The 26,693-nt window shown below is 35.3% G+C and overlaps 1 protein-coding gene across 2 annotated transcripts in view; it reads right to left on the bottom strand.

Moving 5' to 3' along the window:
* Positions 1–22,055: 22,055 nt before the first annotated feature.
* The window catches only part of CHD1 (chromodomain helicase DNA binding protein 1), a 75,230-nt gene continuing 70,592 nt past the window's right edge, over positions 22,056–26,693 (bottom strand). For both annotated transcript variants that reach the window (XM_053907184.1, XM_019450627.2), the window contains 3 exons: positions 26,077–26,128; positions 25,362–25,572; positions 22,056–23,596 (listed from right to left, as the gene is read on the bottom strand). In XM_053907184.1, coding sequence (XP_053763159.1) covers positions 23,251–23,596; positions 25,362–25,572; positions 26,077–26,128 — 609 coding nt within the window. In that variant the 3' untranslated portion in view covers positions 22,056–23,250. The remainder of the gene's footprint in view (positions 23,597–25,361; positions 25,573–26,076; positions 26,129–26,693) is intronic.

Below are 26,693 nucleotides of genomic sequence, written 5' to 3'. Positions count from 1 at the left end.
GGAGATTCCATTATGTCTATAGACTTTCTCCCAAATATGTGTGCTTACGCATGTATAGCAAAATGCTATTGTGTGATAAAGTTAACTTACTGGTGTGGGCTATAATATTTTCTAAAATTTCTCTACTTTATGAAAATAGTTCATAGAAAAAACACTAAAGAATGTTTCAGAAATGTGGCAAGTAGAACGTGATTTCCATCATTTGTGAAGTATGAGCTGCAGAAGGAAATGTGAGAGTGAGTGGGAGAGTGGTATTCTCAAAGAGATAATGGCGAAATACTTTTTAAAATGGATGAAAGATATGAATCAAGATTTAAACACACCCTTTGTGAATTCTCGTGAACACACACCTTTCTTAAGGAAATATTAAGCTTGAACTAAGATGTGTTTGGCTATAATTTGTACCAGAAGAATCAAAGCATCTGGGCTGGGATGGAACAAATTTATTATCAAACTGGAATACCAAACATTAAGTATTCTTATCTGCCTGCCAATGAACAAATAGAAATTAAACCATTGGTAAAATTCCCTTTTTAGATGACATGGTTAGATGTTATACAATAGAAAGGACATACAGTGTGGAGGAGCAATCATTTTTTTCTGTGTGCTAGCAGCTAATTTACTTCATTGTTTATCATTGGTGATCAAGGTGGTGATTTAGATTATGTGTGTAACACATATAAGGTAGAAATATTTGATGATAGATTCTTGTTTTGTTTATCACTGAAAGCCCAGACTATATGAGAATAGACTTTTCATTTGGTAACTGGTTTTTTGTTTGTTTGTTTATAAATGTTTGTTTATTTCTGGGAGAGAGAGAGAGAGAGAGAGAGAGAGAGAGAGAGAGAGGCAGGGAGAGAGGGGGACAGAGGATCCCAAGCAGGCTCCGGCTGACAGCAGAGAGCCAGATGTGGGCTTGAACTCACGAACCACTAGAACATGACGTGAGCTGAAGTTGGATGCTCAACCGACTGAGCCACCCAGGTGCCCCCAGTAACTGTTTTTTTGTTTGTTTTTCTGTTTTTGTTTTTGAGCCAGAATATAGGTGGGGGTGGGGTGGTATTAAACTATGGCCCACAGGCCAAATCTGACCAACCACCTGTGAGCCCCCTAGCTAACAAAAGCTTTTATACTTTCAAATGGTAAAAAAATAACAATACTCATAATAATTAACACTAAATTTCCTGATATGTGAAAATTATGTGAAATTAAAATTTCAACATTCGTAACGGTTTTTAACACAGGCACTTTCCTTTATACAGTGTTTCTTGCTACTTTGATGCTACAAACAGTAGTTGCAACAGAGAATGTAGGGCCTGTAAAACCTGAAATATTAACTCTGCAGCATTTTAGAGAAAAAGTTTACTAACCCTCCTGCGTAGACTCTAAACGTGTGTCTCAAAACACTCCAGCTGATATGCAGAAGGAAGAGACATAATTGGAAATCATCTATAGATTGATACCAATTTATACACTGCTTAATTCACAGAGAAGAGTTAGTTACGTAGAGAATATGACAATCATGATTCAGCACTAATTGAAATTGTGAAAAATATTACTATAAACTGTGGTTATGACTGTAACTCCTTCCCATAAGCTATGTGAAGAAATATGAGCTAGTAAGTTTCTCTGCTTTTACATTCTACAGTAAACTGGCTTTGAAAGGAGAGTTGCTTGCGTGAGTTTTTGAAAGGAGGGATGACATGAACACACTTGATGCTACCATTGGAAATGCCAGCAGGCAAAACATTTTTAGTTTAATGTTGTATCACTCCAGTGAATAGCCAGTTTCTAACAGCTCAAAACCCATATCCCCACAAATTTTGTATTGAGAATAGCATAAAACTGTTTACAGGAAGACAAAACTGTAATTCAAATTATTGCATTGTGGAGTTTGACTCTGCAAACACTTGGTTTTGGTTTTTGGTTTTTTTTTTTTTCATTCTTTGGAAAATGTAATAAATAATTTATTTTGGGGCCAAATGTCTCCAGATCTAAATGAAACTTACAAGTTCAACTGCATATGTCAAAGCAACCAACATTAAAAGTTAATTGTTGCTATTGCTGTTTTTAGTTTGACGGCCCACTTATAGTGTGCAACGAAGCGATTGAAAGTAAGCAATCTCTTTTAACTTTGAGATTCCTGTGCAATTCAAACATGAAAACCCAATTGTTATCAGTTGCTCCCATTCTCAGTTATACACAAATGTGATTTTTTAATTAAAATAAAATTGAGCTGAAGATAACAAATCCCCCAGATATGGAATTTCACTATGCTAATTTCATGAAGACCATATACTGTCATTCGTCTCTACGATTTCAAACAAAGATCATACATGGTTTAAGTAGTGTTCCCCTTTTAAAGTTGTGATGAAGTCTTGTTTTTTGTTATCTCCCTAAATATTGGTTGCTATGCTTTACATATAAAGTGGCCTAAAGCTACTGGAAGTTTGCATTAAATGTTCAAAAATAAAGTTTTTTTAAGAAGTATATGGTAATAATAGCATGAAGCAAATAGGAACTCAAGTAGGAATTCAAAGTCTTTGCTAATAGATATGTTTCAAGGCCCAGAAAATTATACAATCAAAAGACAGAGAAGTATGAAACGTTACGTACATTTGTGAGTGGTGAGTAGACCAGTACCCTGGAGTGAAAAAATTAATATATGGAAGACTGTGTTTCTGGCATAATGGATAAAAGAAGTAGGAGAAATGTGCCATAAATAAGGACAAAGATTGGAATGTATCATGTTCTACTAAACCTATTGATTACAAAAAAAGCAAAAAGGATTTTCAATCTAGAATTCTGATGTCTTCCCTATTATCCATTAAGTTGGAGGTTTCAAAAAACACATTTTTAGAAATACGCTATCAGAAACTTAATTCCTATTTACCCTTTTTCAGAATGCTGTTGGAGGATATGCTCCACCAAAATAAGGGGATAAACCAAGAAAGGACATATGTGATCCATGAACCATCCAACACAGGAGGGAATCAAACAGGATCCCAAAATGAGGTAAAGGAAGATCCTAAGACTATCTCTGTGCAAGAAGCTAGAGGCCCACCCATCCCAAATGAGAAACATCAGTAGACTTGGAAAAGGCTTCTAAAGATGGAATTGGAAGAGTACTTAATGTGTTGGAACACATTAATTGAAGATTTGTACAATTGATGGAGAATTTGGAAGTGAATTGAGTACATAAAGCTATGTAAATGATAAATAAGATGTAATTCCAAGAAAAACAAAATATTGTGTAGATGAGACAGAGTAATCACAATGTACTGTTTGTTTGACTCAGCAGCAGACAGTGTTCACTAGGTCATCATAATATGAAAACTGAATATTATTTATATTAAGGTTCTATCTATACAGGAAAGATCAACATGGCAACTCTGTGTGGGGCTAAGATGGAGTAAAATTGAACTAAATCCTCTTCTTTCTAAATGAAAAGTTAATAGTGAATGCCTAAAATGGTAAGACTGAGAAGTAGCCTCACACACATTGTATTTAGGTATATGTTAGTTACAGCCATTGGATCAGGCAGGAGAGTCTAAAAAGGCAGGCAAATAATGTGAGGGGTAAGTGGGGCAGACAGAGGACTACTCTTTTTCATAATAGGCTTCTGGAGGTATCTATGTCTTTATAATATATGTATTTTTAATTTCAATAAAAATTAAAAAGTACATTTCAAACAGTTAAAATGCAGAATACAAAATCATATCTATTGTAATATGAACAAGAATTAAAAGAAGGTATGAACTAATAGGGACACCTGGGTGGCTCAGTTGGTTAAGCCTCTGACTCTTCATTTTGGCTCAGGTCATGATCTCATAGTTTGAATCCCACGTTGGGCAGAACCTTCTTGAGATGCTTTCCCTCTCTCTGTCCAGAGTGCATGAGCGCTCTCTCTCTCTCTCTCTCTCAAAATAAATAAATAAACTTAAAAAAAAGAAGGTACTAATTAATAAATATATTGATTTGGAGAAAGAAATTTCTTCCTTGAAGAAATAAACAGGATGTTTATTTAGATACAAATGAAATATGGGGCTTGCATCGTTCTCAGTGTTCATCACATGTTCTCAACTCAATTGACCTCAAAGTTCTAGATGTGATAAAAGCCTTGTATTTTGTTTTTAGTTAGGCAACAAACTTCCAACTAGCTTACATTAATACTTTTCACTGTGCCCATGATTTCCAGATTTGCTTGTTTCCTTTGTAGTATGTCCTAAAATTGTTCTGCCTGAAGACATCCTTGGGGTTGAAGACAATGCTGGTTTTTCTTGCCCATTCCATCTACGTAACTGCCTTTCTCCCAATATACAAAGTGAAATGCATATCCTTCACTCATCCCTCGTTTTACCAAGGGACAGTGCCATGGTTTGAAAAACCTCTGGAGCATCAAGCCCTGGGACAAGTCAAAATACTACTTACACAAGTGAATGACTCTCATGAATGGGGAACAAGCATTTTCCAAATCAAGTCGTTTTCAATTCTTTCTTACCACCAAGTAGGAGTATGTAATCCAGTCATTAAACTACTAGACCATTAAAATATTTCTGACGCTCAGTCACTGTGATTATCAGCCTATGACATGGGAAGAGTTTAAGGAATCATGTTATTGCCTCAGCAAAACACTTTCCATTTTTATCTACATATTTATGTGATCAAGTTTGTCAGAGTAGAAGAAATAAAATTGATGCTGAATCCTGTATCATTCTAAAATAAATATCTCTTCATCCATCTCATCAACATCTACATTTCAAATACAGTTTTACTTTTTAAGTTCAATAATTATCAACCTTCATAATATATTTATGCTATCATGATTAATTTTATATTAGTAATAACTAATAATTATGGTCACTTGATTTTTTTTAATATAAACTCTTTCAGTTTTCTATTTGTTGCAGGAAAAAGTTGAAAGGGCAATCTAGAAAACCCTACAAGTATATATGTTGTGATGGAAGTGGAATTTATATATAAGAAGCAGAAAAGTACAAATTTTCCAATTTTTAAAGGAAGATTTTCCTTATAACTTTTTTAACGAATTGCAGAGGTTGTTTGTTTTCAATTTATGATTTTTTAGGGATTACAAAGTTTGTTTATTTTTGTTTTTAAATTAGTTAAATACAAGGGTGAGTCCAGGCAGGGCAGGAGTAGAGGACCACCACCCATAGAAAGCACAGTCCCTTGGGACCTCCCTCCTCTGTACCCCACCATCTTAACTTTTATATGGATGGTGATATCTATCAAATTGTCATGTGTTTATATTCCTTTGGATGTATAGAAAAGATTATATACATTTTATTTCAAAATGTCAGTATTTAAAAATGTATGAGAAATGACATGTTGTAACATAAAAATTATGCCTTCATCTTGAAAATTTTTAGATACCAATATAAATAAAGATGGATTTTAAATATCTTAAATTTAGTTATCAATTCTCTGAGGGGATTCACAATTTTTGAAATTATTTTTAAAAGTCTGAGAGCAAAAATTTTGCAGAACCCCTGCCCACTTTAATGGGTGGATTTCCACTGCCCTCTTGTGGTTTCACTGGTGGAACACATGAAGTACAAACCTGGACATGTGGCATTTTGGAAACACAGGAATTGCACTTCCTTCTTGTTGCATTGAATAAATAGCAACTGGTCATAGAGATGACTACATCTCACATACTCATACTAGTTTTATGAAATGAAGATATAGTAAAAGGATTTGAAAGTTAGTATATAACAACCAAATGGGTCAAAAAAACCCAGCTTGTCTGCATTCAATAATTGTGATTTGGTATTGACAAAGTAACAAGATTTTTGCTTTCCAGAGATATCTAGACTGTACATAAGAGTCTAGACCCATGATGTGGACACTCCATCAGCTGAATGCAAAATCAGCCCATACTCTCGGGTTGTTCCCTGTGCAAATGTGGAGTTTACCTCCTTTCCAGTTTCTGCAACAACTTCCTCCTTCCTTGCCCTTTCCCTCCTATCTCTACCCCCGGGGGCCCCCCATGCCCTGGTGCTGTCAACAACTACAATATCCATTATGGAGAGAGTGTGGCATAGTAGACGGACCAGGGGATAATGAAATCGGAAAGAATAGTATCTGAATTTTTACCCAACCCATCACTAACTGTGATCTTGGTAGAATTAATAGAATTCTCTTGGACAGTTTCTACAGCAGTAAATAACCGACCTCACGGATGCCATGTACAACTGTAAAAACACACAGATAAGGTGCTCAAAAATAGCAACCAAATGTAATTATTGCTATTTTACACTCATGACAGATAAGCAGGTCTTTCCATTTGGAGGACACAGAATATAGTCACAAGGAATCACTCCAGGTATCTTGGTCATTTTGAGTTATTCAGTCACAGCAGTGCCATCACATATATCTTCCTTAGTGTTTTTCTTCCTACCCTCTGAGAGAAATATTTCACCTTTTTTCTATCTGTATTAAACTTGCTCACTCTCCTCCCTTCCTCAGGTGATTGAACTTGGTTTGTAACAGGAAACTAGATGCAGCCTCCACAATTACCAGCCTGCCCTTAGTCAAACGCCGACAGCTATGCCATGCTCACTTCTTTCACTATGGGGAGGACCTGCTCTCCTTGCATGTTCCGACACTCCACCACTCTCACCTTCATGAAGGCTTGACCACTGCAATTACCCATTCTCCTCTGCATCATCTTGTTTCCTTTCTAACGAAAAATATCCTCATATATCTGCTTCTCTTTCAAACAAACAACTTGTACCCACTAAAAAAAAAAAAAAAAAAAAAAAAAAAAAGCTTTGTATTCCACATAACCCTGAAGATAATGGTTGATTTCTCTGCTCCCCTTCATCATTAAACATCTTGAAAGTGTTGTCTATATTCACAGTTTCTATCATATGCTTTCTTCAATCTACTCCATATGGAATAATGTCCTTCCCCTTGACTGAGGCTTGTCAAGGTGAGAAATTTAATTCTGACACCAAATCCAATAAACCTTTCTCTGTTCTTAATAGATTCCTTGGCAACTTCTGACAGTTGACCGCTCAAATGAGCAAAAAAATATGGCGGATGTAAATGGTATCTTAGGGATGATTTGATGGTAAAGAATATAAACTCACCCAAAGTAACTTAAGTAGACAAAGATTCATCTTAAAAACAAAAATCTCTACTGTCTCACAAAATCTAAGGGCAGGAAATACAGCCAAGCCCTAGAAGAGAATTCACTGGGCCTCTCTGAGTACACTTAGTCTCTTGCTCCTCCTTGTCTCTGCATGTCTGCTTCGTTCTTCTGCTCCTTTGAATACTTCCAGTATATAACTTTTTAGGTCAAGGGATCAATAAAGACCCACAAGAGTCTCTTAGGCTCCCTCAATAAATGTCCATAAGAGAGACCGGATTAGTCTAAGCTTAAATTGTGCATCTTTTCTCAATTAGCTATGGCCAAGGAGTGGCAGGGTCACTGTGATGGTTAATTTTTACATCAATTTGCCTATGCTATGTTGCCCAGTTGTTTGGTCAAACACCAGTAGATATGCTGCTTTGTAAAGGCTTTTTTAGATGTGATGAACATTTAAATCAGTAGACTTTGAGTAATGCAGATTAACTCCCTCCTCCCTCCCCTAAATTTGAGGGAGCCTCATCCAATCAGTTATAAGCCTTGAGAGCAAAGACAGTTTTCTCAAAGAAGAACTTTTGTTTCAAGTCTGCAGAATAGAAATTCTCAGCTTCCAGCCTTTGGACTTGTTATAAGGATTTGGGACTCAGTAGCCCCCAAAATCATGTGGCCCAGGGCCTTAAAGTTAAATCTTTCCCTCTCTCCCTTCCCCTTCTGACCCCTTCCTTTCTCTGTCTATAAATACAGATAGGTAGATAGGTAGATATAGAGATAGATATTGTTTCTCTGGAAAACCCTGACTAATACAGTCACAAAGAGCAAACCTGACCACAGCAGTCTCTCCTGTTACTGGAGAGCAGGTGTAGGAGACAGGATACGAACAGAGTGGCCCCAGCTGTGTTATATACATGAGTATCAGAGAATCTCTAACTTATTTATATTTATAGTTCATTGTACATGCTTAAGTTTGGAAATGATGCTCTTTCTGTGTTTATTGACAGCAAGGCTACACCACTGGAGCTCAGTCCCACTGTTATTAAATAAACCCTGCCTCAGAGTATTCAAATGGTTCAAATACCAGGCATTTCTAATAAAACTCAATGTATTCCTGTCTCTCAACCAGTGTCCTTTTATTTAAGCCCTCTAAGAGATACTCATCTTTTTCTCCTTACTTCTTTCACCTCTATTCTTTTTGGGCTGACATTTCTTAAGAGAAATATCATGCTAGAATTTCTTTCTCCTGAAAGGGGGAGATAATTCTAGAATATGATAGCAGCAACCAAAATCGGCAACCAGATGAATCTAATAACCCTTCATCATCTTTGTTCCATCTCTGAAAACACTAGACCTAATTTTAAAGATATTAACAATTGTTCCCTACTGTATCTTCTGTAGAGCATCACACCCCAATAATAAAAGATTATAATAAAATATTATAAGAAGGTTCAGGGCCTCGTTACTTCTGCCCTGGGGATAAGACCTGCCAATATCTCTTTGCCTTTATTTAGGACAGAAAACATTACAACTTCACAGTATTGCCCAAGGATTTACCAAAAGTCCTTCCTACTTCTCCCCAAATTTAAAAGCAGTTTTAGATGATACAGAGTTACTAACCTGAAGGCTCTGTTTTCTGACCATTTGCAGACGACTTGCTTTCTGTGCTCTCCTTCTCAGGGCTCTTCAGAGGAAGATAGCATCCACCTGTTACAACTTTTAGCCTTAAGGGGACGCAAAGTCTTCATGGAGAAATTGCAATTTGCTTACACTAAACTTTGCTATTTGGGGCACCCAATTTCAGAACAAGGGCTACATTTAGATCCAAATAGTTTCCATGGCATCTTCAACTTGTCCAAACCGAAAATTAAGTGCCATTTACAAGGTTTTCTCAGACAAGCAGGCTACTGTATGAAAAAAACAACACATATGACCCTATCATTTGGGAAGATCAGGATGATTTATCCTTTAAAACCCTAAAGGAAAGCTTAAAGAAATCCCCTGCTCTTGATCATCCCAATGACCAACTTCCTATTTTCCTCTCCCTCCTAAACTCTCATCACACTTACCCACTCCCCACATAACTAATCTTCACCCTGCTACCCTCCCTCCCTCTTCTGTGGATGGTGCTCTCAGGACTATTTGATAGATCACCCCCCTGACCCTGCCTGATGTCTTACCAGAAACTCCTGGATATACTAAATCAACTCCTTTTGAAGTCATCTGCCCTTGGTTACCTCGGCCCAACAGTCTGAACTGTCTTACTTCGGCCTGTATTTTAGCCAAAAACAAAACTGCATATTCCTATAGGACAATAGGTATGCTTTGCAGTAGCTCATGACTTTAGAACGCCACAAAGAGCACTGCTCTCAAAGGAGCCAATAACCAAACTCCTGTCGTGGCCCAAGAGATGTTCCTCCAAATGATAATCTAGAAATGTTGACCAGAGATGCCCAACAATTGGATCTAGAAAAGGAAAACCAATATTGGAAATCTACTAATTGTTTTTTGGTTAAAAAAAAGAAAACTCTGGCTTAGGCCAAGAGACTTGCCAGAGACTCTGAATTTCCATTACTGACTGCTATCCATGCATTGAATCATTGGCATACTGGGAAAAAAATGATAATCTTCATGGATCAACACTGGTGGTGAAATATTAATATGGCTGCAAAAAGTGCCTACTTTGCTTGCCTACCCCACCTGCCAAAATGCAATTCAAGAAAACCTGTCCACACTGCTCCCAGGTACTTTACATTCCCTAAAGGGGGTTTGATATTCGGGGCCCCTCTTTTCAGAACAAGAAAAGATCTTGATCTACTAGAAGATTATCCTCACCTGAGGAACCGCCCTGGAACTTCATAGTGATGGGGGAACTCACTTCACTGGGCAAATGCTTGTAAAGGTCTGTGCTGTTTGGTTGGCCAGTTTTATACTTCCACTGTGCTTACCACCCTCAGTCCTCAAGCACAAAAACTGCATAATTAAGACCCAATTAGCAAAATTTGCAGAGACCCTTCAGATACCTTGGCCAAAGGCACTGCCATTAATCCTTCTAAATCTCTGGTCTACCCCTTTTGACGTTATTGTAAAGTCCTGTTTAACCACGCTTTAGTAGAACAATCTTTACACAGCACACCCCAGGGGGTGAAGACCTTAAACATCGCACCTTGCAGCCTGGAGATTTTGTCTATTGGAAGCGATATCTCCAGAAAGACTGCACCTCTGTTGGAAAGGCCCCTCTCAGTTACTGCTGACCAACGCTTATGTAGCCAAACTCCAAGGAGTAGACTCTTGGATCCATGTGTTGCATCTAAAGAAGGCACCAAACCCTGACACCAACTGGTGGCCTGAAAATAAAGATTTCCAGGAACTGAAGCAGCTCAAGGAGATAGCTTTCCCGGGATGACAGAACCAGGCTTGTATGCCTTTTTCTTGCTGTTGCTGCTTACCTTGTTTCCTTCTTTATTTTCTTGACCCAATTTGTTGCAAAAAAGAGGAAAACTCTCTGACTATTGGATCTATTATCAGAAACTCCAGTCTATTCATGATGTCAGGGATCCCTTGGTCTTATCAGTAAGCAAGTATCCCAAAATTATATCTGCAAGACGTATTCAGTTATGCTGTTAGAGCCAGATGTTCTCATGCCTGTTTTAACCTTTCTCTAACCATAGCCATACTTCTTTAGCTGGTTGCCTTCAACCAGGTTGAAGTAACCTGGTTGCTCCTGGTTTAGAACTACATACAAACTGGAGTCATTGTCCTGTTATATAATCATTTTTAAACATTGTGCGTGTGGTCAAATCTCTACAGAAGTGATGCACCCAGGTGGGTGGTGTTAGCTCAGCGCTTAGAGATGATATCCAATGCTTACAACCTTGATAAGATATAGACCTCGGCTGGAAAATACCTGAGATTTTTTTTGCCCTCATTCCCTTCCTTTTAGTCAACTATGGCCTCAATGGTTTGCAATCTGTGCACTTTCCCTCTGACGTGAAACAGGACAACCTGTAAATGTCCTTTCTGGCACCAAGGGACAAAACCACTGAATATCAGAAACCTGATCTTGGGGCACCTGGGTGGCTCAGTCAGTTAAGCATCTGACTTCAGCTCAGGTCATGGTTCGTGAGTTTGAGCCCCACACTGAGCTCTCTGCTGTCAGTGCAGAACCCACTTTGAATCCCCTGTCTCCCTCTCTCTCTGCCTCTCTCTTGCTCTCTCTTCAAAAAATAAATAAACATTAAAAAAACAAACCCCCTGATCTTGAGCAGTAATGTTTTGAGGAAAGATCTTAATCAAAAGGGGGAAATGTGAAAATAAATAAAAGAAAACCTCATTTAAAATAGAATCAGGAAGCCCCAAAGGGTGATCTTTCATGTACTGTCAGTCACTGCAAGAAGTCTACCTGATATTTCCCAAGAGGAAACTTACTTTACATACTCCAGCAGTGGGAAGGAAGAGTTTCTCCTTGTCCTGCAACAGCCCAGCTAATGAGAACTCAGTGAAACACTCCTCTCAGCTTCCTCCTTTCTTCTGTAAAAGTAAGCCCATCTCTGTTCTCCAGACTTGCTTCTGGTTCACCATAGTTTACTTGTCCTGAAATCCAATTCCTCTGCTATTCCCCAACAAACTCAATAGCTGGCTTTTTGACGGCCAACAAACATAAACGACTTCTAGTAGCCAAAACAATATGAAAAATGTACAAAGTTGAAACACCCTTACTGTCTGACTTCAAGAATTTAATATAAAGCTATCATAATCAAGACTATTTTATTTTAGCATAGGCATGGCTATATAGTCAATAGAATAGAATGTTCAGAAATAGACACAGATTTGTGGTCAACTGATTTTTTTTCTTTATAAACTAGTCAAATAACTCAATGAGGAAAATTACTCTTTTCAGTAAATGATACTGGAGAAACTGGATATCCACATGGAGGAAAAATGAACCCCAACTATTCCTCTCATCATACAGAAAAATTAAGTCGAAATGGAACAATGACCTAAATAACTCTTCTAAGAAAAACACAAGAACTTTTTTGATTTTAGGGCAGACAAAATCTCCTTATATGGGTGTGATACAAAATGTATGAAATATTAAGGAAAAAATTAGAAAATGGACATCATAAAAATTTAAAACTTTTGCTCTTTAAAAATTACTGTTAAGAAAAAAAACCTTTTAGGTTTGGAGAAAATATTTACAATACATATATTTGATAAAAGATTAGTATTAAAAATATGTTATTTATATTTACATAAAATATTTATATTTAAAATGCTTAGAGAGGATGTTGATAATGCAGGAGGCTGTGCATGTGTGAGGGAAGGGGATCGATGCAAAATCTCTACCTTCTGCTCCATTTTGTTATGAACGTAAAACTGCTTTAAAAAATAAAATCTAGTGATGCCTGGGTGGTTCAGTCAGCTGAGCGTCCAACTCTTGATTTCCACTCAGGTCATGATCCCAGGATCGTGGGATTCAGCCCTGCGTTGGGATCCACACTCAGCATGGAGTCTGCTTAAGATTCTCTCTGTCTCACTAAGCCCTTCTCCCTCGCTCACATGTGCATTCTCTCTAATAAAATAAAAAAAAAATCTATTAAAAAATTGGGACAGAAAAAAATGCTTACAACTTGTAACAAGAAAGCAAACAATCCAACTACAAAATGGGCAGAAGTTTTGATAGGTACTTCACATAAGACATATAAATAGCCAAAGGCACACAGAGATTAATATCAGTCACCAGTAACATGCAAAATAAAACCATGTCATTGCATTACATAACTATTATAATAGCTTAAAAAAGAAGGCTATAGCTAGTGCTGGCAAGGATGCAAAACAACTGGAACTTTCATATAAAATGCTACAGCTACATTGTGCAAGTTTGCCAGCCTCATTAAAAGTTCATTAAGTGTTTACCATATGATTTGCCAATTATTTTCGAAGATATTTACCCAAGAAATGAAAACATATGCACAAAACAATGTGTAAAGGAATGTTCATAGAAGTTTTATTTATATTAGTTAAAAGCTGTAAACCCATTCGTTAGGTGAACAGTATAGCCACACGGTGGAGTATTATAAAGCAATAAAAAGGAACTACAGATACATGCAACATTAACTAATCTTAAAAACACTATATTGAGGGGCGTCTGGGTGGCTCAGTCGGTTAAGCGTCCGACTTCAACTCAGGTCACGATCTCGCAGTCCGTGAGTTCGAGACCCGCATGGGGCTCTGGGCTGATGGCTCAGAGCCTGGAGCCTGCTTCGGATTCTGTGTCTCCCTCTCTCTGCCCCTCCCCTGTTCATGCTCTGTTTCTCTCTGTCTCAAAAATAAATAAGCGTTAAAAAAAAAAATTTAAAAACACTATATTGAGCAAAAGAATCCGGACAAAAAAAGAGTGTGTGATTTCATTAATTTACTTACTAAACTAGTTGGACAAATGTAATCTGTAGTAATATAAAGTAATATAAGGCCAATCAGTAAGTGCTTTCCTGGGCTATCTTTTAAGTGTAGGGATTGACAGTGAAGGGGACAATGAGCACTTCTAGGGTGATGGAAATATTCTGTATCATTATTATGTTAATATATACATTTCTCAAACCTCATCAAACTGCACAAGTACAGTACATGCAATTTGTTGTAGGTATATTATGCCTCAATAAAGGTGACTAAAAAAAGAAACACACACACATACACACACACACACATTTTGGAGTGCATCTTCTTAGGATATAGTCATAAGAGAACATTCCTCCTATCCTAACAAGAAAACAATACAGTTAATCTAAAAATCATAGTTTTTACTTGAACCCATTAGAGAGTAGAGGTCACCAGGCAACAGAGTGAGCTGAATTCTAAAAAGTGACCAGATTCTCCAAGGGGAGCTGATATAAATGAACTGTATATTGACAAGAAAGAGTGCATAAAGCAATTAAGGATAAGTTAGAGGCATCTCACTGGCTCAGTCAGAAGAGCATGTGACTCTTGATTTGGGGTCATGAGCTCGAGTCCCATGTTGGGTGTAGAGACTACTCAAAAATAAACTTAAAAGAATAAATAAGTTATTTTTTTCTTCATTTTTTAAATGTTTATTTTTGACAGAGAGAAAGTGTATGTGTGAGAGCACATACATGAGGGAGGGACAGAGAGAGAGAGAGAAAGAGGGAGAGAATACAGTGCAAAGCCCGACACGGGGCTCAGTCTCATGACTGTGAGATCATGATCTGAGCCAAAATCAAGAGTCAGATACTTAAATGACTGAGCCACCCAAGCACCCCCAATCCATTAATTTTTGATGGATTCTTAAAGGCCGATTGTGGGCTAGTGCTGTGGTTTGCAAAAGCAGAAAAAACAGAGGTACTACAGGAAATTTTAAGTTTTTGAAGGAAACATATTGATAATGTCCATTTGTCCAAAACAACATTATCTATCCACTTGAGATAGTTCAGTTTCATCATTAGATCCCACTACATTACAAAGTTGTTTTTTGATGGTTTCTTTCATAAGAATCAAGTATTATGAGAAAATCAATGTAGAATAGGTAATGAGGGTGGCAGACTCCAATCTAATTCCATGATTTAAGAAGTTGTACAACAGGTGCACATATTTCGAGAATAAGTACTTGTGGTTATATTAACAATGCAAAAAATATCATTTTTTCTTTTAATACTCAGAAAATTAAGATTAGAAGGGAATCTCCTTGACAAGATAAAGGTCACATACAAAAAAACTATGGCTAATACCATACTCATTGGAGAAAAGAATGAATTCACCCCAGATGGGAATAAGGCAATTCTTATAATAAGATACCTATTCTTACAGACAGTATAACAGAGGTCCTAGGAAGTACATTAAGGCAAGAACAAAAGGCATAAAAGATTGTGAAGATACAAATAAAACTTCTTTTCAGAGAAGATTGATGTAGAAAATCTTAAAGCACTTGGAAGTAGCTATTTTAACTAATTGTTGAGTGTAGCAAGGTCCACAGGAAAAAGGTTGAGTCCAAAAATCAATACTGACTAAAAAAATGGAAATAAAAAAGCATTTTAAGGGGGTAAATATAACAACATATGTGCAAGATTTATACACTGAAAAATCACGATGAGCAAAATTAAAGACCTAAATAATGGAGATAAACACTGTGTTCCGAAGTCAGCTGTCTCAATCTTGTTAAAGTGACAATATTCCCCAAATTGATTATAGGTTCAATATAATTTCAATCAAAATCCAGCAGGCTTTTGGTAGAAATTTACAATTTGATTCTAAAATGTATGTGGAAAAGCCAAGGAATTTGGAAGGCCATACAATTGTGAAAAATAATAAAATTTAGAACTTAGACTACCTGATTTCATAATTTACGAATTCAAGTGCAGTAATCAAGACGTGTTATTGGCATAGACAAATATAAATTAAGAAAGAATAGGGAGCCCAGAAAGAGGCCCAGCCATATACGAACAATTGATTTTCAATAAGGTAAAATAGAAATTCAGTGGAAAATGATAGTCTTTTCAACAAATGGTGTTGGAAAAATTAGATATGCATATCCAAAAAACAAAGTCAAAAACTAAAAACCACCCCCCACCCCCAACGCTTGGTTCATACCCCACACTACATACAAAAATCAACTTGAAATGGTTCATAGACTTAATGCAATTCCTAAAGGTATAATAATCCTTTTAAAAGAAAACATAGGAGGGACGCCTGGGTGGTTCAGTCAGTTAAGCATCCGACTTCAGCTCAGCTCATGATCTCTTGTTGTGAACTCGAGCCCCGCATTAGGCTCTGTGCTGACAGCTCAGAGCCTGGAGCCTGCTTCGGATTCTGTCTTCCTCTCTCTCTGCCCTTCCCCTGCTCATGCTCTGTCTCTCCCTCTCTCCAAAATATTAAAAAAAATTTTTTTTAATAAATAAAACATAGGAGAAAAATCTTTGTGATCTTGAGTTAGGCAAAGATTTCTACACACAAAGAAGGAAACATCCATAGTAGAAATAAAATGGAAACACTGGATTTTATCAAAATTTTTTTAAATTCTCCATTTCAAAAGATACTGTTAAGAAAAAGATAAGCCATAGACTAGTTTATCTAAACTCATATCATAGTTTATCTATCTGATACATGAATTTTATCAACAAATCTACTTTGTAAAATTAAAAAAAAATTTGAATACTAGAAATAAGAATGGCAAGTAAACACATTAAAAGATGTTGAGGGGCGCCTGGGTGGCTCAGTCGGTTAAGCGGCCGACTTCGGCTCAGGTCATGATCTCACAGTCCATGAGTTCGAGCCCCGTGTCGGGCTCTGTGCTGACAGCTCGGAGCCTGGAGCCTGTTTCAGATTCTGTGTCTCCCTCTCTCTGACCCTCCCCCGTTCATGCTCTGTCTCTCTCTGTCTCAAAAATAAATAAACGTTAAAAAAAACAAAAAAAACAAAAAACAACAAAAAAAAAGATGTTGAATACCAGTAGTCACTAGGGAAATACAAATTGTTATCACTACCCACCTATCAGAATGGTTACATGAAAAATTAAACCCTACAATACAAAATGCTCTTACATGAAGAGTAACAAGAATTCTCATCTATAGCTGGTGGGAACATAAAATGGTATATCCACTTTGGAAAATAGTTTGGCAGTTTTTTACAAAGTAAAACATATATTTTAGCATACAATCTAGAAATCCCACTCCAAAGTACTTCCCCCCAAATTTAGAATATGTACCCAGAGACTTGTATGTGAAAGTTTGCAACATCTTTAAACAAAATGGCCAAATAACTGGAAACCCAGTTGGTGAATGGATAAACAAATTGTAAACACTCAATACAAAGAATATCACTCCATAATGAAAAGTAACGAGCCACTGATAAATGCAAAAACACAGATGAATCTCAAAAACATTATACTAAATGAAAGGCTGGCTCAAAGCCAATATTTTGTATGATTCCTTTAAGTAACATGAAAAAGTAAACACTATAGGGACAAATCAGTGGTTGCCAGGGACTAGATGTGGGGAAATCAGCGTGTGATTACTTTTTGGGGGTGATGGAAAGATTTTAGATCTTAAATATGTTGGTGGTTGAACAACTGTATAATATGTCAAAGCTTATTACAATGCACACCTAAAAAGGATGAATTTACCTTATATAAACATGATCTAAAGTTTTTTTAATGGGAAAAAAACATCAAAAACCAGAGAGATGTTTTTTCTATTTCACTTTAAAAACATTGGAAATGCAACATAGTTCTCTCGTATTATGGTGCCTTTACAAGTTGTGTTCTTTCCTTACGAGTAGAAAAAGACAATCTATCATGCCACCTAGAAACATATGTCCTATCAAAGGATAAAGACAAATCAAAATATTTTATATTTTCCTAACATACATCTCTGAATCTCTCTCCACAAAGTATCATATTTCTTAAATAGCCTTAAGTTACAAAAACTAGTTTTTCATTACATAAGTGTTTTAATTATAACAGGAGAATTAACCTCTGTATTATTCAAGTCAACAGAATAAATATTAAAATTCTTACAATCATATTACTTGAGGCCTTTCTCTGCCTATTTTAATTTCTAGACATGAGACTTGGGTGTTTCTCTATGTTTCAGGTGATTTTTATTAGTTGAGTTAAAAAACAAAAGATAGCAAAAGACTCTAGTTAAATAGATAATAATAAGTGATACAAATGTCTCCAAAAACATTAACAGATCAGGTAACAATGGAAAGACAAAAAGTTTAATAATGCTGGCCACTTATGGGACATAGCATTTCTGGGAAAGAACCAAAATAATGGAAAAAAATACAATTGATATGTTGAGACACTGTTTAAAGTGCTAGGGGATACAGTGGTGAACAAGATAAGGTCCCTCCCCTAATGAAACTTACATGTTAGTAAGGAGGGAATGACAAATCAAAAAAAAAAATGAAGTCAAGTAATAGTGAGTGCTAGAAGAAAAAGCAAGATAAGGGATACAAAAATGGTAGGGGCATGTTTACCAGTTTAGAGACTTGATGGGACTCATTCAAGTGAGGGAACAAGCTTTGTACAAATCAGGGATAAAGGCTTTCTTGACAGAGGAAACAGCGAAACAAAGATCCATATGTATTCTTTGGTGCATTATAAGAGGGTAGTGTGAGTGAGGCAGAAAAAATAGAAAAAAAACAGGGATAAAGCACCATAGATTATAAAAGTTGTGAATGCTGAGTTTACTCCCTTATCAAAAATTATGGAACACTGGCAGTTCTTAAAAAAATTTTTTTTAATGTTTATTTTAGAGAAAGAGAGCGCAAGCATAAGAGGAGCAGAGAGAGGGAGACACAGAATTGGAAGCAGGCTCCAGGCTCTGAGCTGTCAGCACCAAGCCTGACACAGCGCTCAAACTCACAAGACATGAGATCGTGACCTAATCAAAGTAAGACGCCCAACCAACTGAGCCACCCAGGCACCCTGCCAGTTTTTTTTTTTTTTTTTTTTTAATGTCATTGGTGGGGAAGAGTCTGGTTTTCTGTATTTTAATGGTAGATATCTATTAGGGGCATCTGCGTGGCTCAGTTGGTTGAGCATCCGACTCTTGATTTAGGCTCAGGTCATGATCCCAGGTGTGTGGGATCAAGCCCCAGTAGGGCTTAGCCTGGAGTCTGCTTAAGATTCTATTTCCCTCTGACCCACTCCCTTGCTCCTGCTCTCTAAAATGAGTAAAAATAAAGAAAAAGAGTAGATACCTATTAGATATCTAAGTGGAGACGAGTTCAGGGGAATGGCTGAAGCTGAAGAGACCAAGCAGAGAAATGGAAAGAGAAGGAAAAATAGTAAAGTTGTTAAGACAGAGGACAGAAATCAAAAATATTGTGATAGTGATACCAGGTTTCCAGAAAATAGAAAGAACTGGTCAAGGGACAAGACTTGAACAAAAATAAATAAATAAAACCACACCTAGACTCAGCAGAGTGAAATTGAAGAACAGAGACAAAGCAAAGTTTTGAAAGGTAGTAACAGGAAAAAACAATGAGTGCCAGGTTAATTCCACAGCTCATCTACAGACTGGAAACCTAATAGTAGCCTACAGTAATGAAATTAAAATGCAATTCCCATTTCTGCCAGATAATGTAAATCAACACATCAATGCAATCATCCTAGCTCATTTAACAGAAGCATTATGAGCTCAGGTTTTGTTTTGAGGCTATTTATACCTTTTCAACTTAATATTTAGATCCAGACTCAAATGTAGACTGGGACATAGAATTAAAAGCATCTTACTCATTTTTCAGTTTGAACTACCAATCTTGTTTCAAATAAAGGTTGGTTATGTTTTTGTAATGTTTATTTGTTTTGGGGAGCGAGAGTACATGCAGGAACAGGGGAGGGGCAGAGACAGGGCAGACAGAGGATCCTAAGCAGGCTCCACGCTGACAGCATAGAAGCTGATGTGGGGCTCAAACACAAGAACTATGAGACCATGACCTGAGCCAAAGTCTGATGCTTGACTGACTGAGCCACTCAGGCACCCCAGTTTTGTTTTTGTTTTTTAACTGAAGGCCAAGATGGCAATAGCCTTTTAGGATAGAAAATGTGGCACATAAAGATCCATTGAAGAATTTGTATAGATACTTGGAAACAGTTTGGAAAGTATTTTTTAATCCTACTTTACCAAGTAATCTCATCTTTCATTCTTTAACTTAGCTAATATCCCTATCCTTAGGTCTTTCTTTATAAAAGAATCCAAAGATTTCCTAATAAAATCAGTCTATTAGGTTCTTGGAGGAAAAAAAAAAAAAAAAAAAGAAAAAATATTAGCATAAAGAATCTATAAAATTACTCACTACAGTCATTGTCAGGAGAAAATATAATTTCAATTGAATTGTTTTAAATGTCTAAAATGAGAAGATGAGAATTTTAACACAGAAATTCTGACATTGTCAAGATATTTTTGTTGTACTTGCACCTAGTTGCCTCCCCTTAAACATGCTCATAAATCTTGCATAAGGTGCAACATATGTAATAGTTTTATCTATACTTTTAAATCGAGTCTTAAACTTAAGCAATGGGTTTGATAGTTGTTTATATTAATGTTAGATATCAATTTAGAAACATTTAAAAATATTATTCCATTATTTGCTAAGTAATGAACTACTCAAAATTTTAATAATTAAGCCACATTTACGAGTTCACATTAAAATTTCAGACGAAGCAAGGTAAGTCTAAATGAAGCCCGTATTTAAAAACTAGTTGCTTTTCCAACCCCCTCCCCCTTTCAAATCACCACAGCCCTTGACAAGAAATATCACAACTATAAACCTACATTATTATTTATGGCTTAAAGATCATTGTCTAGTCAGAAACAGAGTAACGAAGATAGGAATTATGCCATTTATACCACTGTATAGTCTTGATAAATCTCAAGAAAATGAAATCAGTGTATCTATACAACCCTTTCATAATTTAACTACAAAAATGAATTACAGAAATTATTGTATTTGTAATCTACCATGTCTTATGCAACTTCTATAAAAATTTCAGTTTTATTAAGCCACTCACTCTGAAATTAGTGAACAAATCATTCACACTCCAGTTTTCCACAGCTTTCCAGTCTAAAATTATTTTCTAACATACCCTGAAGAATACTTTCTTTATAAGCAAACAGGCCATTGCTTTTAATAAGAAATCATTTATTGTATATTATTAAAGTGGAGGGTTAATTGGTACAGTACTATGCATAATCTCTCACCCTTAAAAATTTAAACACAAATGGATATAAATAGCAAAGCAGAATGAGCATGTAATAGACAAAATTTAAGCATATTTTATAGAGAATGTTCCCTGTTATATCTATGTACCAATGTTCTTCTCCATTGTGTCTTAGTAAGTTTATGGCTTGTTCCTCTTCTACATGATTGCTGACTTTTTACAAATAATGAACATATTTTCCATCAATTAATGTTACATACAGTTTTAGGTTTTCCATTCAACTCAGCTAATTAGGTGATTGATATATTCAACTAAATATGGCATTGTTAAGAAAGAGCCCATTCCATTGCCTCAAAAAATGTAATATTGTTCTTCTATGATATTTTGTATAATAGAATATAATGCAAATATCCCAGCTACAAAGTGATGAATTAAAAATGCAACCCTGATCTTTTTACTATGTCAATATTATAACTTCGTTAAGCATTATCTTGTTGTGTTAAATGCTATCTTGTGGAATAATCATTTACATTAAATGTGGAAAAAGTGGAAAAGCTTAAAAATGTGTACCGGCACTATGTTTTATCACTTTTAAATTTAATTATAAATTGACATTTAAAAATTGAGTTAGTGTTCCTATGTTATTTGATATACCAGGAAAAAACAGATTATTGTTCTTCAGGTAACTAAAAGAGGGATCACCAAAAAAAAAAAAAAAAAAAAAAAAAAAAAAAAAAAAAAGGAAAGCTTTGTTCACATAAAATTTTAGACTTTAATGGAGAAAATTAAAATGTTTAAAAAAAATACATCCATCTATGGACAAATTTCTGTAGATTATTCCCACAGTTTATCAACATGGGACACTTTAAAGACTATTATAGGCATATACCAATATACTTATATTTGTCAAAGTTAAGATTCAAATTTGTTACATCACAGCGCACATCCAAGAATGTGTCACATGTTCATGTCACATGTTCAAAAATCCCCACTGAATATAACAAAATAAAAATCTGTGAATAAATATAAGGCATTCTGAAATAAAATCTGCAGGAAACCAACAAAGATTTCTATGATCTAATTTTACTTCATAGATTCATATAGTCTTCAAAATAGACTTAGTTTTGTAGTGCCACACACTTAATATTCAACTGCTTACCAAAATACCTTTTGCCTGGTAGCTAAACGTTACTACTTTAAAAAAAAAAAAAAAAAAAAAATTAAGTGCTTGAGCGAGTAAGAATGCAGCAGAAAATTACAGGAGCCCACATATCCTTTTTCTTAAATTTAATTTGTCATATATAAGGTTTTTATATACAATCAGTGTGCATTGTAACAGTTTATATTAAAAGTCAATCAAGTTTATCTAAAATGTTACCTGGCTGCATAGCACATTTGACATTATTGCCCACATGAAAAGGGAAAACAAATGGATTTTACAATAACTTTTGGCCATTTTGGATTCTGAAAAGTGTTCATACACCTACCCTTTTAAACCAAATGCATCTGAAAAAAATGTTTCCAGAGCATGCAGTTTAGATTTTACATATTATCTCACTATTTTGTTACTACAAACACAATATTTACTAAAAAAGAAAAAATGAAAGAAATAACATTTATCTAATAAAATAGTCAATATAAAAAGAGACTAATGGAATTAAGTGGCCCCTTTCCCCATTTTTTACATTCTAAACAATGATTCCATCAAGACAAATCATTAAAAAGTGTTATTACACTGATAATTTTTTTTAAATGATAAGAAGGCCTGAGTTGGTAGGGAAAGGAACAGTCAAAAAAAGCCTGAGCAGGGAAAGGAAGTAAGGAAAGCTCATTTAATCCATTTACAATAATTTACAGCCGTGTGTGTGTATGTGTAAAAAGGCATAATAACAGATCACAAACAGGAAATTCCTGGCTATTTTACAGATATAAGTACAGAATTTAAATATTCAAGCTTGTGATGAAAAGCGGCAAGGTGGTCGCAGTGTACAATGTAAACAAGTAGCTTTGGAAAGTGAACAAAGTCCTTGAGTGTTTTTTCTTTATTAAGAAAAGAACTCTCTTTCATTCCTTCCTGAAACATGATCACAGGTCAGAGTAAAGTTCATATACAAACATAATTTAAATGGAGGTCAGTCTAAAATCACTGACTTAAAAACAGTTTTATCCAGCCTATATGGAAGGGCAGTGTTGAGGTCCCTGTAATAGTAAACATTTTCCATTTCTTTAAAAAAGAAAAAAAAAAAAGTACTACAGTATTTGTAGTACAGTGCAGCATAAACCTTAAATATAAAAATATTTTCTCTTCTGTTGGGATAATAGACCTTGCATCCTGGAAAGAAGTAACAATACTGCTACTGATAGAAGATCTGTTTATATCTTTCAAGTCATGTAAGGCAATTACTGTGTTGGTTTATGATATATGGCTAAAAGAAAAGTCCAGAAAGACAAAAAGTATCAGTTTTTGTTATGTTTTCCGACTACTCCAGGTATGCTCAGGTGTACTTTTGTGTTCAACTGAGTGTTCAAATGGAGATCTGGAGCCATAAGGAGACCTCTGATCTAGTGGTGATCTGGGGCCACTACTGGAAGCTCTGTGGTCCATCTGCCAATCTGAGTGATACCTATAATCCCTGGAAGATTTATGGTGTGTATATTCAGAACTTGCCCGATGGTCTGAATGCAACCGATGGTCTGAATGAGAACGATGATCAGAATGAGATCTGTCCTTTAAACTTCCTTCCAAATTTGACCTGTGATCTCTACTCCTGTGATCATCCAGTTTTCTGTGTTTCTCTCTATCACTATAATACCTAATGAAAGAGAAATTAGGGATTAAATTAATGATGGAAATTAAATGTTTCCAAATAGAAAAAATATTAAAAAAATAAAACAGAAAAATACTTTAAGGCATCCTTTTAAATTGTATAGAAGCTCTGTGTTTCACAACAAGACCTCCTCAGTGAGCTTAAGTCACTGGACCTGTCTCTGCATGCCTCTGTGGAAAAATCATTCAATTCACAAAACTAAAGTGAACCATACAGAGAACCTCAGATACCATCTAATTTTACATGCCCATTTTTAATTATTTACTTAATATAATTTTATTTTTAATTAAACTATAATGGACATGCAGTATATTAGTTTCAGGGGTACAACACAGTGATATGAAATTATATACATCATGAAATGCTCACCAGGGTAAGTGTATAGTTACCATCTGTCACCATACAAAGTTATTACAATATTACTAAGCTGTACTTTATATCCCCATGACTTATTTTATAACTGAAAATCTGTACCTCTTAATCTCCTGTACCTATTTCACCCATCTCCCTGACTCCATTCCCCTCCCTCCTGGCAACCACCAGTTTGTTCTCTTGTCTTTATGAGTCTTTTTTGCTTTTCTGTTTGTCCACTGTTTTTGTTTGTTTTTTATTCCAGATACAAGTGAAATTTTATGCTATTTGTCTTTCTCTAACTTATTTCAATTAGCTCACATGCCCATTTTTCAACTGATTGTTAATTTTTATTCTATGGGACATTTGTCTTAATGCATCTTAATTATCTGGAAGTGGGGGTTAGGATAATGATATAGAATACCCTTGAAATCAGAGCCTTTTATGAAACTCTAAGCAGAAAAAATAAAAACCTCTAAAATTCAGTCTATGAACTAATTTGTAGAAGAGAACTTTCACTGGTTGGGGAAAAGTCCTTGTTACAAAAAAAATATGAATTATGTTCTGTAAGTCTGTGAAATTATAAATATTTACTGCTACAAACAGGGCTTTGCATTTTGTGCCCTTTTTCTAATTATAAGAGCCATTCTACAATTGATACTTATTATGTGACAGCACTTCTATCATAGAGAAGAAATGATTGCAGTAAGCACAACTAAAATGTGAAGAAAATCTAATTCCTCTATTTCTGATCTTTTTTTCTTCTCAGTTTTTTCTTTTACTTTTAATTATAACTAACTGATGAAAATACTCCTTTATGAAATAAAATGTATTCTGTTGTTATATTCAGATTGTTTAACTACTTAAAGGCTTCAAAAAACAACAAAACAATACTAAACAGAGAAAACTTCCTGATTTCAGGACTACCCCAGACTGCCATGATTAAGTTTATCCTCAGTACGGTGTTTTCACATAAATTAATTTTTCCCCTAGGAGTTTTTTAGTGGAATGGAACACAGAATTCTGCCCATCAAATTTCAGTCATATTCCATCAAGCTTTAATTTTACTCTGTTACTGTATTTTGAAGAGTATTTGAGCCAATATCCTCTAAAACCAACAAAAATGAATCCTATGACTTATACAGAACTCCCTATACTTTCATCTCTTACTGCACACTTTATAACTAAAAAAATTTTTGGAGAAATTCAGTTCTTAATACTAACAAAAAGTACTCTATATCAGTTTTTTTTTTTTAATTTGTAAACAAACACCTTAATTTCACATAAGATCTGTTCTGATTACCTGAATAATGAATTGGCTGGCAAGGTCAAATAGAGTACATAAAGGTCAAAAAGAGAAGGACACAAATAAGCAAAACTGCAAAACCATCCAGTTTACCTGCTTTCTTGCTTGTAATGATCCCAGTCACGATGATCTTTACCATTACTAAAGGAAGAATAGGGTCTTTTCCTAGAGTCACTCTTTTTGTAAGAATCTCCCTGATGTCGGTCTTTATGATGATCATGATACTGAGATAAGTGTCTATCAGATGAATAACTGTCCCTGCTGCTATCATCGTGATTTGTATTCTCTTTTAATCTTTCCACATCTGTTAGATAAAAGAGTACAGCTTTTGTTAATGACTTAAAAAAAACACATGGTAAACAAAAATAACTTTGCTGCTAGATTATAAGAACTCTTATTTCAAATCCAGATAAACAAAATCAGTTGCCAAATACTGTTAAAGACTTTAGAACCGGTCTATAAAGGCAGAGCTAAGTCTTATAAAGGGTTATTGTATTCTGAAGTGTGAAAAACCACAACTGAAACAATTTGGAGACCATTTCCTTCTCAGACTATACTTTTGTGACTCTTGCACAGACAGAATACATTATATTCTAAATATTGTTTAAAAATACATTCATTTTAACAATTATTCTATCATTTCTTGAAACTGGCAAAAAAGGTTGATTTATGGAAAGGTTAATAAGCTAAAGTTATTGTTTAAGATAAAAGATTCAATACTAAAACCTGAGTATGTGTCATCTAAAACAAACCTGAAAGAGGAAAACAGTTTTTAAATTTACTTTCTAAAACAATTAGTAACACTTACCTGGATTTCTAATTACTTGAGCATTCAGGCTGCTGTTCTGGTCATTATTTTGCTAAAATAAATGCACATATGTAAGAATCTTTTAAGTGGCTTCAAATACCCTTACAAAATAGGAAAAAGAAAAAACACCCCAAAATGGAAATCCTGATGCTGAAAGAAGTTCTCATACACATGTATAAATGCATCACTTGCAGATTTTTTTTTTAAACATAGACTGTCTTTCTTAAAAAATTCGACCTTGAAATAATTTTAGAGTTACAGAAAAGCTGCAAAAACAGTAAAGTTCCCATATGCTGTTTACCCAGCTTTTCCTAATGTTAACATCTCACATAACACCACAGTATGGTAATCAAAACTAAGTGTTAACACTGGCACAATACTATGAAATGAACTAGAAACTGTGTTCAAATTTTTAACATTTTTCCACTAAGATCCCTTTTCTGTTCCAGGATCCAATCTGGAACTCCATATTACATTGGGTTTTCTTATCTTCTTAGTTTCCTCTAATCTAATGAATAGCTTTTTACGTTTTTTTGTCTTCAATGACCTTGACACTTTTGAAATGTAAGACAGTTATTTTGTAGAATACCTCTCTCAATTGGAGTTTGTCTGGTATT

The sequence above is a fragment of the Panthera pardus genome, unplaced genomic scaffold (assembly GCF_024362965.1).
Source record: "Panthera pardus isolate Hobbes unplaced genomic scaffold, ASM2436296v1 HiC_scaffold_2, whole genome shotgun sequence".
Taxonomy (NCBI): Eukaryota; Metazoa; Chordata; class Mammalia; order Carnivora; family Felidae; genus Panthera; species Panthera pardus.
The sequence above is the reverse complement of the archived record's forward strand: the minus strand, read 5'-3'. Positions and strand labels throughout refer to the sequence as shown.